We start from the raw sequence: 16,709 nt of genomic DNA on the forward strand, positions 1-16,709 counted from the left end.
CATTTGATGTTATAAACTACAGCTATGGAATTAGACAGATAACAGTTCTTTTTTTCTGGTTGCAAGTGACGATTTTTCAGGCTCATCCTACGGCACTGTGTTGAAAGGCACCTTCCAGAGAGATTTCCAGTGAGAGGACAGGGAGGGAAAGAGGAAGAGTTCCTAAAACTTGACCTGCGATTTTATTAGCAGTTTCGTGAATGGAAAGAGATCTGAAACAGAGAGAGCTTTAAAATAAAGCTTGACTAAAAAAAACACAAAAACCCAACAACACTATTTCACACGCAAGGTCCAGCAGCCCTCTGCCGCACACGTGACAACCCTCTTCCGGAAACGTTCCCCGGAGGCTGCAGGCTGTCTCAAAATGGCGGCAGCCGTCACGGCGAGTTTCCAAGCTGGCAGGCGCCTACTTTGGGCCTGGCCGGGTCGCCTCATCACGCGAAGGTCAGGAAATCGGGTGAGTGCCGAATTGCGGGGGGGGGGGGGGAGCGACGAGCGCTGCCTGGCCCGCTTGGCGGCTCTTTACTGTCGACCATGTAGGTATTCGGGAATGAGGGTTCTCTAGCCGCTTCTCCTCGGCGCAGGGCATGTTGGGACATGTAGTCTTCTCGGAGTATGCGGGACAATGGTCAGTGACCCCTTTCCAACGGCGAGGGACAAAGAATCGATAGTGCAATGCATGCTGGGTTTTGTAGTTCGTGCTGCCGGTCGGAGGTTTCGTCACCTGTCGAATCAGTCCGGGTATCCGTTTGTAATACCAGGATTGAAAGCTGGGCTATATGAAATAAGAATGAATGGGTGTAAAAGTACATTTTCTTCACTTCAATATTCTAGAATCTCCATACACCAAAGAACAGGACCGTTTTCAAGATCTCAGTGTATGGTTTCCAATGAAGCTGACCTAACGTTTAATTTATTATAAGTTGATTTCTAGTATATGGGAGGTGCATTCACTTTTTAATATCATGTTATCAGGAGGAATGTTCCACAATGAATGGACCACTTCTAATTTTGTACTTGCATTAACCAGCACTGCTGATAACAAGGCAGTAATGTCCAAAGTCAAGAATAAAGTGTGTGTTATACGGCAGAATTTTGTTTGAGGCAACTTTTACCATCTTGGATGTTGCAATAAAACTGTAATAGTGGGAAGAAGTCCTGAGGCTTAATTTTGAGTTAGGAGTTTTTTTAACTGAAATCTGTTTTGGGTTTCAGAGCTTGTGAAACATTAACAAGAAATATGCCGTATCTTGACATGCTGCTGTCTTCATTGAGTTATTGCAAGCCCCTCCAGTATAAGTAGTTATGAGACAGGCTCCAATTAGCTGTCTGCATCATAAGTGTTTGCCCACCTGCCAAATTTACAAGCGTGTGCTGCTGCTCCCGAACTTCTGTTAGTGAGCTGCCTCAGTCATATTCTTAGCCAGTGTTGGGTAATTAGAACAAATAAAATACAGGACTCTTCATATAACAGAAGAATATCCTGCCATGTACAACAGTTCTTGTATACCATGATATGCCTGTAGGATTCCTCCTTATAGACATGTAGGCTGTGTGGTTGATTGAGGAGGCAACCCATACTGCCCATGGCCCATTCTGGTTATGCTTTCAACACATGAGGGGTTAGTCTGAAAGTCAGGACTCCTTCCTGTCACCTCTTTCTGTAGGAATTAATGTTGATTATCATAATAGTTTTGTTGTAGTCAGAGTCTTAGGAACTCTTTATTGCTTTTGTGCTCTCATACAGCACTTATGGGGCTTTAATTTCACTTGGTGTCATTTTATAGTTAATCTTGTATATAAATGGGAATGTGTTTTTGTATCCCATTGTTTACTATACATCTTTCCTAATAGCTTCTACATCTTGGGAGAAGTAGATTCAGAGCTACCAAGGCAGCCCCCCAAGTGGTTCTAAATGTTCCAGAAACAAAGATATCTTCTCTGGAAAATGGCCTCAGAGTAGCTTCTGAAGATTCTGGTGTTTCAACATGCACGGTAAGCCACAGTTGTGAGTATAACGCTGCCCCTGCTGCCTCTTTTGATTTTTTAAAATGTTTTCAGCCCAGCTTTGAAAAAAACCACAATATTTAAATGGTGGTTTTCAGCACATCTGCTTGGAAGTACATTTCAATGAAATCAGTAAGCTCATTCAGTCATTAGCAAACCATGTATACTTACTGTGGATAGAAGTGAGTATTCCAGGCTCAGCCCCACTATTTCTGGTTTCTCTGCTATGTGTGTGGGCTCTCCAAAATAGAGACAGGACACTGGGCAGTCAGAGTCTCCCAGGTCACCTGGAGAATCCTTATGGCTAGTGAGTGGAGCCTCTCTCCTTTGAGCCTCCACATGTAGGAGAACGATCAGGCTGGAAAAAGAGGAGTGGGGTGGGGTGGGAATACTCCCCTCTACAAATGGTAGGTATACATGATTTCCTAATGAATTAATGGGTCTCAGATTGACAGTGATGCAGTAATGGGAATGTTTATTTGGCATAGAATAGATTGGTGCATGTTTCTTATGTGCAGCAAAAGAGGTATGGTAGTAAAATCTTCATGCTAAGGTCTGATCCTGTGAACTGCTGCCTCAGTGGACAGGCCTTTCTCTTGGTGGGTTGCTGTTACCTGTATTTTTACAGTGGTGCCTCACATAGCGATCGCTCTGTATAGCGACGAAATTGCTTTGTGACGGAGTTTTTGCGATCGCAAAAGTGATCGCTTTGCGATGGTCCCTATGGGCTATTTTCGCTTTGCGATGATCGCAGGGAAGCGATCATCGCAAAGCCCCCATTTTTGGCCAGCTGATTGGCAGTTTCAAAATGGCTGCCGGGTAAACAAAATGGCCGCCCCCTGTTTTCAGGCATGGATTCCTCGCTTTAGAGACACCGAAAATGGCGCTGCTATGGAGGATCTTCGCTTAAAGGTGAGTTTTAAGCCCATAGGAACGCATTAATCACATTTTAATGCATTTCTATGGGCTTTTTATTTTCGTTTAGCGATGTTATTGCTTAGCAGTGATTTTTTCGGCACGAATTAACATCGCTAAGCGAGGCACCACTGTATGATGATGCTGGAAGTTCACTCAGGTTGTCAGACTGGTGTATCTGTGAAGTTCTTGATAATTACCAAATGAAGTTTTAAAGCTAACTCCAATGTTTGTCCTTCTTGAAATGGATGTGTTGAGATGAACTGGACCTGTTACTCACAACTAATTGAAATCCAGAGCTAGGAAATAAAACATTCAAAGTACAGCTGTTATTTTTAGGATGGGGAGAGACAATAAAGTTACATTTAAAAAATAATGAGTGGGAATGAAATATTGGTATAATATACAGTATTACTCCATTGCAGCAAAAACAACAGAGTGCTTATCAATTGTATTAGAGATAATATTTTATATTTTAGAGATGCTTGATTGACAGATTAACAGAGAATGAAGCAAAACATTAGAGACTCCTAAAATATATTAGATATGCTGGAAGATCAATATGATAACTCCAAAGATGTATCTGTTACAAGTATTACTCCATTTTCCATTTCCTAAATGTAAAACATATTAAGATATCATATTAAGCAAACTATATGCTCATATCTCTCTTGCATGTTTCAAATGCTATTTTATTGGTCAATAGACTAACTATTTGTTTTGAATAAGGTGGGACTTTGGATTGATGCTGGAAGCAGATATGAAAACGAGAAAAACAATGGAACAGCGCATTTCCTGGAGCATATGGCTTTTAAGGTAAGTCTTCAGAGTAGCTTTTCTATATTGCTTCTGCCATTAAATATTTATTTGTGTTAATCTTTAATTCAGTAGTCAACCATTGTGCCTAGCTTCTGATTAGAAAATTAAAAGAAGCATCGAAGTGAGTAAGCAATTTAGAATTCCTTCCAGTTATGGAAGGTGATTTGTATGTGGTGAAATAACCATGTCCAAAGTATTGAACACTTAGTCATTTTAAGAAATAGGTATACATTTTAGGGAGGGACAGGAACTTTACAGCAGGAGTTGCTTGGATTCTTTATAAGCTTAGTCTTACAGATTCTGTTTCTTCGTGGGAAGGCTGAGATCCACCAACTGGGCCAGAACCAGGTGTAAACCTGTCACTTAGGAAAGTAAGATAGAATTAAAGGACAAGGTTTTAGTATCAGAATGTAGCATGTGCTAAATTCCTCTTGATTTCAGAAGCCTAAATTGGGAAGAAAAGGAGACTTTTTTGCTTGCTGTTGTCGAACCCCTGAGAGTCAGATCTAGGAATGGGATTTCCTGACTTCTTGGACTGTAAATCTCATATTTCACCATATGGGGAGTTCTACTTGACAGACAGCTTAATGTGGTTCACCTGGAAGAAAGACCTCAGCTGGAAGGCTCTGAGCCTGAGCCGGGCCTAGCTCTGCCTAGCTTCCTCTTCAGAAAGAAAGCTCCCAGCTGGCACCAGGGCAGGAACGTGGTTCAGGAGGTTTGGATTTGTAGTCCAAGAAATCTAAAAATCCCATCCCTAGTTAGATGTTACTTATTTACTGCACATCACCTGGAGATACCTGATAGATCCTGATCTGCTGTCTGCCCAGTTCTGCTTTACAATAGGCTACCAGTATCAAGCTCATTTTTTGTCAATTTGCTGAGAGATCTCTCCCTGATGCACTTTTTGTTCTAACCAGCAAAAGCTGCTGTCTCTGCAGCCACAACAGCCCCTAGAAAGGTCTGCTGTTTTTGCATGAGAGGGAGCTCTGTCATCAAATGTCAAATCAAATGTGAGGCCTATAGCCCAGTCATTATGTGCCAAACTTGCAGAAGGCTCTTTTCCAGGGCATGTACCTAATACATAAGCACAGGAAATGTCTAGACATCCATCAGCTTTCAAGCAGACCTTTCAGCTTGTACCAGAAACTCTGTACCTGAGTTGCAGGGAATAAGGAGGTCTGTAAGCTGAAGGGTTATCTGCTACTGTATTCATGCAAGACAGCCCAGTGCCTTTTTGTAGGCTTTCAGGGAGCTACTTCTGTTTGGCTTAGCTATAATACTAATTTCTGTCTTTTTGGTCTGGACAGTTCAGAAGGAATTTAATATAACAATGGCCACCTACGTTTGTTGATCTGTGTCCTTATGATTTCTTATTTTGACTGGATCAAAACTGATGGATCAGAGATCTTGAGACACAGGTCAACCTTTCTGAGAATTGCTGAAGATTTTGCAGCCCAAACTTCAAATGGCTGACTGCTGAAATGGGCTGAACAAGGCTGACTCATTCATAAAATTGACACTTAGATCACATGTAGGGAGGGGTCATGGCCAATCTATTTATGTAATCTCATGTGTTTTTTTTTTTAAAAAAACATTTTAATGGAATTCCATGCTTCTGTTTACAAAGGCCTTAATTTGTATGTTGATTAGTTAGACTTGTATTCAACTGTGTCTTCAGGATCCAGGGCAAATAATATATTAAAGATGAAAATATTATAATTAGTATTGCAACTGTAGCCTCACCCACCCCAAACTAATTTATAGAAGAACATCATTCACAGTTTCCTAAAAACATTCGGGTTTTGGATACTGGAGGAAGAAGAAGCCATAGGTGCTAGATAGTCATTTTGGACTGGCCAGAAAGGGACTTTTAATTTATGGGAAAGTAATATTTAAACAAATGTACTTAAGAGGCCTACTCATTTTATGTGGGCTGTTTTCTGTGTCCTGTAGGACCTCATTGGCATCTCCTGCCGACAACTTTTTCATTTGATGGGAAAGCAGCTATATGGCTATCTGTACTCGGCATGCCTGTTGTGGGGGATCAGAAGATTGCCCTCATGGAATCTTAAATATACTTATTACTGTATTCTAATGTGCAAAACAAGTGCACTGTGTGATACAGTGGTGCCCCACATAACGAGCGATTCGTTTAACGACGAATCCGCATAGCGATGTTTTTTGCGATCGCAAAAGCGATCGCATTGCAATGTTTCTAATGGTAAACATTGCTTTGCGATGATTGGTAAGCATTTCACTTACCGATTTTCGCATAGCGAGGTTTTTTAACAGCTGATCGGCGGTTCCAAAATGGCCGCTGGGTAAAGAAAATGGCCGCCTGCTGTGTTTTTGCGCCCTTTCTTTGCTTACCGGGCAGTGAAAATGGCGGCTGCATGGAGGATTTCCGCATAACAGTGAGTTTTTTGCCCATAGGAACGCATCAAACATGTTTTAATGCGTTCCTATGGGCTTTTTGCCCTGCATAGCGATGAATCCACATAGCGACGATTGTTTCGGAATGGATTATCGTCGCTATGCGGGGCACCACTGTATCATGTGGAAAGGACACACATCATGTAACATGTTTCACTACACAGCTTCGCTTCCAAAACAAAATCCCGTGGGCATCCTTGGGTTTTCAGTAGTTATTTTATTGAAACAAGTGTGGCAGGCAGCTACATATTTTTTGGTAAATATCAATCAGCCCTTTGCCACATGATGCAGAGGTTTTGAATACTGCCATTTTCTAATATTTATTGTGGATAGACTAGAAATAGGGAATCCACCATAATTCCAAGGGGAAAAAACACCTTATGGCTAGATCTGTTTGGAATCACTAGAGTAAAATGATTGCTGTATAATTTTTGGTAGGGAAATAAAGAACATAATTAAAAAAAATCTCTCACAGTTACATTTTTGTTTTACCTTGAAGTCTTGTCATCAACAGTTGAAATAACTCTATTTATTTATATCACAGGGGACAAAAAAGAGATCTCAGTTAGACCTAGAACTAGAGATTGAAAACATGGGAGCCCATCTTAATGCTTACACATCCAGAGAGCAAACTGTGTACTATGCAAAGGCTTTCTCAAAAGACTTGCCAAGAGGTGAGTTTCTGGGGACCTCTGATGAATTGTCTCTACGAAAGGATTTGCGCTTGAAAACAACCTAACTAGGTATTTCCCCTTCAGCAAAGCCACACACTAAATAGAGTTTCCTGCATGTTAGATTTTCTGTTGTCCTCTGTACGGCATATTCTTCCACACTATTCTGGAAATTGAGGCCTAAAGCATCTGATTAGAATACTGCTGCCCTTATAACGTCCAGAATTAAGGGCCAGAATTCAGTGCAGGAGGACATGCACTGGCGGAATTGTTTTTGTTAGGAGAATTGGGAGCAGAGCAGTTACAGCTTCCCACTGCAGTATCCTCCTCACACAGCCCCCTAGAACCTGCTGTAGGAGTCTAGGAAACCTTCTGGAGTTGGTCTTTGGGCGGCATTGAAGGGGGCAGGAGGAAGGTGAACATTCCTTTGTGCTGGATTGAGGCCAATATGGTAACATAATGCAATCATATGTATGTGGGGGGAAGCACAACCTTTGACGCTCAATATACACAATATTGATACTTGATCATTAATATATTCCTTGGTGGGCTTCTTCATTTCTTATTTTAGTGATAGAGATTGTGTATAGAGACATTAGACTTGGCTGTTATTCAACTTTTTCATGTTGAACAAACAAGTCTTGATCTTGCCCTTGCTTAGTAGGCTTCTTGCAGTTCTATATTCTTGACAAACTCTAGTTTACACACTGGGGATGTCACCTTGAGTCATCATTTGATCTATCATGCCTTTATCCCACTTCTCTTGGTGTTTTGGACTACTGTTGCCACCTCCCCTGTCTTTTGGCCTTGATGGCTGAGGTGGATGGAAGGGCTGATGCATTTAAAGGGCCCTTCAGACTTCAAGAGCCAGATCTTGTGGCAAGACCAGATTTACCTGCTGTACCCTTTAAATGGATTGGGTCCCAGAGTGAAATTGTATAATACAGTTACCTAATGCATCAATCTATTTTTCCTGTTTATAAATTGTCATCTCCTGCTTTTTTTTTCCTCAGCTACTCTGAACATGTTACATTGTGTTCACTGGAAATAAAATATTTATATAAGTCCCCTGTAGGTAATTTTCACCCATGTGATAATCCATTGGATAGAAGCAGGGGAAGCATGTTACCTCAGTGCAGTTCAGATTAAATACATTTAGAAACTATATGAAAAACATATGGGCACCATTTTCATACAGACCTACCAGCTTCTTCCATCATTATAAAACATAGTTTGGGTGGTTTGATAGGATACAATAAAGAGAGTCAATATTTTCAGTATTGGAAAAACACAAGCTGTTTATGCTTCTCATTTTTCCTCCAGCTGTGGAGATTCTTGCTGACATAATACAGAACAGCACACTTGGAGAGGCAGAGATTGAACGGGAAAGAGGAGTGATCCTTCGAGAAATGCAGGAAGTGGAGACTAATTTACAGGAAGTTGTCTTTGATTATCTGCATGCCACAGCCTATCAAAACACAGCACTGGGACGGACCATTCTAGGACCCACAGAGAATATCAAGTACACCTCATTTCTCTATATTTCTATTACTTCCATAGTAGCACAGTTCTGAAGCAACAAATTTTAATTGGGGACAATGTTCCCTGTAATTTTCCACCTGGGCAGTGTGGAGGCTCCGCCCCGTGCATGTGGGATTTCGGCCTCAACCGGAACCAAATGGATGACAACACTGGCTGTGGGTGCATGGCACCAGTGCAGCATTGCGTGGCCATGCACTTGCACAGCTTAGAGGGAACATTGGTTGAGGCACAACTGAGAGAAGCACTGTGTTGGAGCATTTCTGCACAATTCATTTCTCAGCATGAAAAATACGGTTGTGGTGCATATTCCACATGCCCTTCTTCAAAGTTTTGAGAGTTCTGACGTAGAGCGCCCCCTATAGTATGTTTTATATCTATAGAAAATACGCTGTTAGTAGACAACAAATTAATTTCTATTGTAACTGATGTGGTATAACTTTCTGAACATAGTTGGTGACATAATAAATAGTGGACAAGTCAGATTTTTCAGATTCTACGAGATGCAATTATTTGATCAGGTATATGCTGTATTTTCATTTTTTAACAAAACAGTTTAATTAGGGATTTGGGAAGTTAGGAATTAAAATTCATTTTATAGCAAATTGTCTTGTACAAGTTGGTGAGAAGCAGCACCCTTCCTTCTGTGAATAACACTTTTTTGCCAATCTGTTGATAGGTCTATTAATCGCGATGATTTGGTGAAGTATATTACAACCCATTATAAAGGACCTAGAATGGTGCTGGCTGGTGCTGGAGGTTTGTATGATAGATACAATGTATGTGGATCTTTATGTTGTGGTAGGGATAATATGGATGGTAGGCTCTTTTTTGATTGCCTCTGCTCTGGTCAGCATTGTGTAAGACTTTTAAAATATGTGTAGTTCTAACAGTGGGTGTTCTTGGACCTAACCAGGGACCCGAATATAGCCTAGACTTCAATTTTATATAATGTTCTGTATGAAGAAAAGTGTACAGATTTAGAAAATGTGAGTTAAAATCCTGTTTAGCTTTTTACAAATGCATGACATTTTGGGCAAAAATAAAGGGAGACAGAGAGAACACACTGCAAAATATTGTGGCAATTAAATAGAATTACTTCAGTCCTTGCTTTTGTAGTTCAAAATCCACTTCTGCAGACATTGGAAGTGGATTTAATCCATATACGAATACCGCCATCTGTAGTTACAATACCTTGTGAATTGCAGAGACATGTTGACGTTACTGAAGGTGTTTTCTTCTAACCTTGTTAATACCTTTAATTCAGTGGAGATTGGGAAACAAGTCTGTTCTCAGAATACAGATCACACTGAACTTAACATTCTGTTTCTTATCATATCCTGAAAGATGTCAAGTGCTTAGTTTGGAGTTTTGTTTCCCCTGTTTCTTGTTATCTGTGTGCCTTCTCTAGACTGATTGGAGACATGTATGCCTCTGACCTTGCTCTTCCTGAGATAGGTGTTATTGTTCTCCTGGTGGGGGAACTTCTCATGTCCGCTATTTCCCTAAATGGAGCATTGTTATTCTGGCGTCTTAGGATATAGATTGAAAGAAAGGAATATATTGAAATATATGTATTAATGGAAAAAGGAGAAATTTAATTTTTCTCACATCACTAATTAACTACAATTCAACAATGCAATGGATGCATTTTTATTTATATATGTATAAATTGCCACTAGTATTCTGGCTGTGCTCTTAGCATTAGTGCATTAACTTATCCAGGATTAGAAACAAGATGTAAAGAATCTGAAAAGATAAAATACCATATTTTTCGCTCCATAAGACACACCTTTCCATAAGACGCACCAATTTTTAGGAGAAGAAAACAGGAAAATATAATCTGTTTTCTTCGCTCCATAAGACACACAGACTTTCCACCCCCCTGTTTTATGGGGAAAAAGTGCATCTTATGGTGCGAAAAATACAGTAGGCTGACACTGTTTTAAAAAATATTATTTATTTATTTATTTATTTATTTATTTGATTTGATTTATACCCCACCCATCTGGTCTAAAAGACCACTCTAGGTGGCTTCCAATATAATAAAAACAGTGAAATAATACAAAAAACACAAACAATTACATAAATCATATTGTAATAAACAGAATACAACAATAGAATAGAAAATACATAAGGAGAGAATAAACAGAAAAGTCAGATATTAACTGGAGGGAAAGCCTGAATATATAGCCATGTTTTTAATTGACTTTTAAAAGTGTCCAAAGTGGGGGCTGCACAGATCTCAGGAGGGAAATTGTTCCAGAGGCAAAGAGCCACTGCCGAGAAGGCCCGGTTTCGTGTCCTTTCTTTTCGGGCCTCCCTCGTCGTTAGGCTCCTCAACCTCACCTCCTGGCTCATGCGGGTGATCCGAGTAGATCTAGGTGGAAGCAGGCGTTCTGTCAAGTATCGAGGTCCTAAATCGTTTAGGGCCTTACATGTAAGCATTAACACTTTGAAGTCAATGCGGAAATGGATGGGCAGCCAATGCAACATGGCCAGAGTAGGAGAGATATGTTGGTATTTTCTCACTCCAGTGAGGAGTCTGGCCGCCGTCCATTATAATTTTTAAAACATTGTTTACCCTTAAAAGTTATTGTCATTTATAAATTCTAAACTGTAGTGCTTCATGCATCATTGACTATGTGTATTTCCACTAAATTTTAGTTGTGTGGCATTTATTTAGGAGTGGCTCATGAAGAGTTGCTTGAATTAGCAAAGCATCATTTTGGTAACTTGCCATCCGTGGAGAAAGGAGGAGCCCCAGCCTTGCCGCCTTGCCAGTTCACAGGCAGTGAAGTAAGTTTATGACTTCTTTTTTTCAGGCAAACCTCCCTAAGAACAGGAAAAATGACTGACAGTGTAGTTGCAATACAAAGCATCTGGTTAGCTGAGCTATGATTTTGAATACAAAAACTGCTAAGAATACGCACAAGAGTATAGGTTGTCAGCATCTGCCTAAATAACATGAGTCATTCAGAGCAGCATTATGTTTCAGCACTTACGACATTTCTAGCATCTGTGCCTTGTGCTATTTTTTAAATTGTGAATTTGATCTTGCGTTTTCTATCATATTGTGAATATCTTTAGTTTCTTAATTGGGCTATTGGAGTGGAGATAAATGTTTTACTGTTGGTCAGTTTATTCTGAAAAATGTTTGGATATTTATTTTGCTGTTCCGTTTGAAATAGGCATGTGCTCTGTCTTCAGACAAATGTGCAGAAGCAGGCCAAATCAGAAATAATTGTGCAGCTCCAGAGTAACTGTGGGATGGAGCAAGTAGCTGCTCATGAGACAGAAAAAAGAAACAAAAGGAACTGATAAAGCCAACAAATCTGATTGTGAAGGAGAAACTGAAGCCTTGGGATGTAAGAAAATGTATCACACTTTATTTCAGTTTTGATTGCAATCTATTGCAGCTGGTTACAGACCTAAAAGGGGGGGCGGCGGGGGAGAAATCAGGCCATAAATTCAGGCCAAAATGCATTGGGGGCAATTTTAAATTGAAATCAAGTGTGATACATTTTCTTACATTCTGAGACTGCAGTTTTTCCTCCACAATCAGACTCGTGAGGTAGAGCAGTGTCATCATGGATCCTTCATATTTCATTTGGCATTTCTGGGTCTAATTTTTTTTAATCAAAGACATCCAGTGATTTGAAATGAGATGGAAATCGAAAAGACTGAACTGCCCCCACCAAGGCACAGATGGAGGTCCCTTCACAGTACACTATTTACCTTTGTGCAACTGCTTTGCCAGGCATTTTGCCTAGCTCTAGAGTGAAGTGAAAAATTTGAATCTGGAGAGGATTTGCATTCTGGATGTTTTCTTCTTATTTACTGTATTTTTTTCCATGTATAAGATACCGTTATATAGACAACCCCCACTTTTCTAACCCAAAATTAAGAAATCTAAGTGGGGCTTAGCAAGTGGCGGGGGAAAAGGATCAAAGCTCTGCAGGATAGCTTTGATCCCTGCTTCCCTCTCCACTTGTTTTTGTTCTCTCCTCAGCTTTCTTCCATGTATAAGATGACCCTCAATTTTTAGTCAAAAGATTTTAGACAAAAGTCTAGTCTTATACACAGAAAAATGCGGTAATTGATTTAGGTTGCTAAGGAGTTTACTACGTTTCTGTGTGATTGCTACTGTAGATGGATTCCTGTGTTTCTTATTATGAACTTTAAAAGTTTATAATGGCTAGGGCAGAATTAGTGCTCCAGGGTCTGTCTTTCCTCCCCCTGCACACCCTCCACCTTTTTTTCCCTTGTGGTGGTGCAAATAACATGTTGGCTGCCCATTGTTTAGTTGCTGGAAGAGTACTTGTGAGCTGAGTAAAAGATCCTGGTATCTGCACGTCACTAAAATCTGTGGCACGATATAGCTTCCACTCCAGTCCACAACCGATTGTATTTTCCCTATTTGCAGGAATGGGGATTTTGATGTAGATCTGGAAATCAAGAAAGACTGTCATGGAGTAGATCAAAGTATCACCAGAAGGGCACCACTTGGAGCACCATTTGGGCACAAAGTGGGATAGGAGACTATTGCACATCCCTAGTTCAAAACCATGTTGGCTGAAGCATTAAGTAATATTTTTAAAGCCCTGTTTGTTGTACTTGATCAGATTCGAGTGCGAGATGATAAGATGCCTTTTGCACACATTGCAATTGCTGTTGAAGCAGCTGGCTGGTGTCATCCGGACACTATTCCTCTCATGGTGGCAAATACTCTGATAGGCAACTGGGATCGTGCTTTTGGAGGTGGTGTGGTAAGTTGGCTTGACAGTTACTATTCAGCTCGGATAAAGGATTATCACTGTATTGGTAATTTCCATAATGGCACCTTGGAAAATATTAGCTCAGATTTAACTTTTTCACTCCACACTTGTTTCCCTGACAAATTCCAGTCCTCTCCCTGTTGCTATCAGCCCTAGAGAAAAATGTTTTCTAATAGCAACTCTTGAGGAAAGTATTCTGAAAATACTCTGCATTGTTCTCCACAGCAGAAGTGAACCAAACAAACTGAGATTTCTTTAACTTCAAATGCCTATTGAAATAATCTGTTTGGGGCTTTACTTTTGTAGATTCATTTAAACCAGGGCTGGGCTATTTGTAGCCCTTCATATACAGTGGTGCCCCGCAAGACGGGCGCTGCGTTTGATGACAAAATTGCATCATGACGAACTTTTTGCGATCGCAAAACGATGTTCCCTATGGGAGAATTTCGCTTTGCGATGATCGGTTCCCTGCTTCAGGAACCGATCATCGCAAAGTGATGATTTTTTAACAGCTGATTGGCAGTTTCAAAATGGCCACCGGTAAACAAAATGGCCACCCGCTGTGTTTTTGCACGCATTCCTCGCTGCACAGGCAACGAAAATGGCCGTGCTATGGAGGATCTTCGCTGGACGGTGAGTTTGAAGCCCCTAGGAACGCATTAATCTCGTTTTAATGTGTTTCTATGGGCTTTTAAAAATTGCATCACGTTTTCGTTCTACAGCGATTTCGCTGGAACGAATTAACGTCGTGATGCGAGGCACCACTGTATTGTTGACCTCCAGTACTGGTCATCCTCGACTGGTGGCCATGGTGGCTGTAGCTTAATGAAGTTGGGCTCCAAAAGTAGCTAAAGGATCATAGATTGCCCACCCTTCATTATACTCTGGCTGACAGATCATCCCGCCCTTTTGCAGAGTAGATAGGCAATTATGAAGAAGAAAGGAAATACATATGCGGGGAAAAAATCTAATTGTCTAAAACAGGGGTCTCCAAAGTATGGCCTGCGTCCACACCTGACCTGCCTTCTTTTTATCTAGCCCATGTGTGCAGATGGCCGTGTGTGCACTTATGCGTTCCTTCAGCCCTCGAAAATATGGAAAATATATTTTATGCAGCCCTCACTGTGAAAAGTTTGGAGACCCCTGGTCTAAAATGATAGGTGACCTTCATTTCTTAGCTGTGTGATATTGAACGGATCTGTTCTACTAGCCCAAATGATGTTTCTAATATATTTTTACAGAATCTCTCCAGTAAGCTTGCTCAAGGTGTTTGTCAAGAAAACCTTTGTCATAGTTTCCAGTCCTTCAACACCTGTTACACAGATACTGGATTGTGGGGAGTCTATATGGTCTGTGAAGGAACCACTGTAGAAGACATGATATACTTTGTTCAGAGGGAATGGTAAGGGTATCAGTTTTTCACAAAAGTTCATTTCTGAATACAGTATGTACTCAAATGGAAGCAGCAAACTTCCCAAGGAATGATACTATGTTTACATGATTATCGTTCACCTAGTGTCAAATCTTCAAAATATTGATTTTAAACTTGATATGTTGCACATTAAAACTTAGTAAGCGACATCCAATTGTAGTCAAGTTGCAAGTTCTCTTTTCAGCAGTATATTTTTGTGCAATGGATGTGGTGTTTCACTTGCAGACATAATGCAGGTGCTTTTAAAAAAAGCAACACCCTTGCACTGCCATTAATGTGTTCATGAGTTTAGAACCTGGTGGTAGGTCACTAATTGCAGGCTTGAGCCTATTTTTCAGACTTGTGCAGCTTATAGAATAAGTAACTCATTACATATTCAGTCTGAAGGCTTTCTTTTGACTTTGACTGTGCCAGCTGCATGTTCCAAGAACTATTTTAGGGTTTTAAAAGACTTATGTAACATTGAACAAAAGTGGCAAATATTCCACCGCTCTCTTTCAGGATGCGACTGTGCACTAGCGTTACTGAGGGTGAAGTGGCACGTGCTAAGAATCTTCTAAAAACCAACATGTTGTTGCAGCTGGATGGTATGAGTTATTTCATTCCCTTTTTTACATGTCCTGTAATTAATTCGTCTGCATACCTGCTAAGAATGTCTACTCCTAGGTTCCACTCCCATTTGTGAAGACATTGGACGACAAATGTTGTGTTACAATCGTCGAATCCCAATTCCTGAACTTGAAGCAAGAATTGATGTAAGGAGCATAATAATTTCATTTTATTTTAAACAGATTTCTGGGACAGCTATTAGTGGTTGTCAAGTATGCACTGAAATTCTGTGAGTTTATTTTCTGAATATTTCAGCTTTCATGGCATTCCTGTTCCTTAAATTTTAAAGTAGATGGGCAGTGTCTGCTGAAATTGCACAAGAGTTTTAACAACAGTGCAGTCTTGTGGTCGTTGGATAGAATATATAGGAGCCATTCGTCCAAGGACAAAGAGGGCTCTGATATGGGAGGAGGAGACCCAGTCTCAGATGTTCCTGTCATGCAGGGTTATGCTCAGCTGCAGTTCCTATTGCTTTCACATCACACTTTTATCTGGAGGGGAAATAATACACAGTATGCTTAGATTACCAAGGCCCAGGATTTGCAATATTTAAAAGTCTTTCAACATGCCACTCTGTACCCCAACTGATCTACATGATTTCATTTGAGGTGCTTATAATGAAAATACATTTTGAAAAACAATACTACCTTACAAAGATATTTTCCATGTCAAAGCACCGTAACTTAGAATACTAACAGTCAGGTTGTAAAAATTCCCAGAGTTGCATGCTGAGTTTCAGTGACTACATTTCTCGCTGTCTTTATACACAACGAAATCAAAAATTCATTTTTAAAAAAAAACTTGAACTCTTAACTTTCATACAGGATGCAGCTTTTTTGGTGAGAAATGTTACCTATTCATGTACACAACAGAAACACACTTGAGTGTAATGAGTGGCTTGCTTGCTATTGGAAGTAAGATGTTTTCATTACTGTGTAAAAGCATGAAAAAATAAAACTTGAATTGTATTTCATATTTTAGGCAATTAATGCTCAAACTATCAGAGACACCTGCACAAAATATATCTATGATAAGTGCCCTGCAATTGCTGCTGTAGGTAAGTTGTCACGATTTAGCATTTTAAAAAAATGTTTAATGACCTTGCACTTTAGTACATATATCTATTTTAATTGCTGCCTTTTTAAAAACTACAGGACCACTTGAACAGCTCCCTGACTACAACAGCCTCTGTAGTGGTATGCAGCAGCTTCGTGTGTAATATTTACCTGAAACCTTCCTAGAGGCTAAAGGGATGGCTCCCAGCTTTCTAGACTGGCAAACGGATTCCTTCTGCTCACCTAAACCCTAACTTTGATGCTTCACAAACCAAGTATGCTACTTGCTTGGAAGAGAACCCTTTAAAAACATACAAGACAAGGTTCAACAACATTTTGTTCCAAGGCTGGTGATCCTAATGATTCCGAATTAGACTGAAAACCAACGTAACTAAATCTGTAAAGAAATAATACTGAGAATTGCACAAGTATCTATAAAGAAGAAACACCA

General features: G+C 40.2%; 1 protein-coding gene across 1 annotated transcript; it reads left to right on the forward strand.

Annotated features, from left to right (window-relative positions):
* Window positions 1-308: 308 nt before the first annotated feature.
* Window positions 309-16,709, forward strand: PMPCB (peptidase, mitochondrial processing subunit beta). Its single transcript, XM_020789986.3, has 13 exons — window positions 309-457; window positions 1,855-1,995; window positions 3,652-3,738; window positions 6,719-6,848; window positions 8,169-8,367; window positions 9,064-9,143; window positions 11,071-11,183; window positions 13,010-13,153; window positions 14,404-14,564; window positions 15,096-15,181; window positions 15,261-15,349; window positions 16,185-16,260; window positions 16,358-16,709. Exons 1-13 carry the CDS (start codon window positions 365-367, stop codon window positions 16,420-16,422), a joined length of 1,464 nt encoding a protein of 487 aa, XP_020645645.1. The 5' UTR covers window positions 309-364; the 3' UTR covers window positions 16,423-16,709.

Source organism: Pogona vitticeps, chromosome 5 (genome assembly GCF_051106095.1).
Source record: "Pogona vitticeps strain Pit_001003342236 chromosome 5, PviZW2.1, whole genome shotgun sequence".
In the NCBI taxonomy this organism is placed as follows: Eukaryota; Metazoa; Chordata; class Lepidosauria; order Squamata; family Agamidae; genus Pogona; species Pogona vitticeps.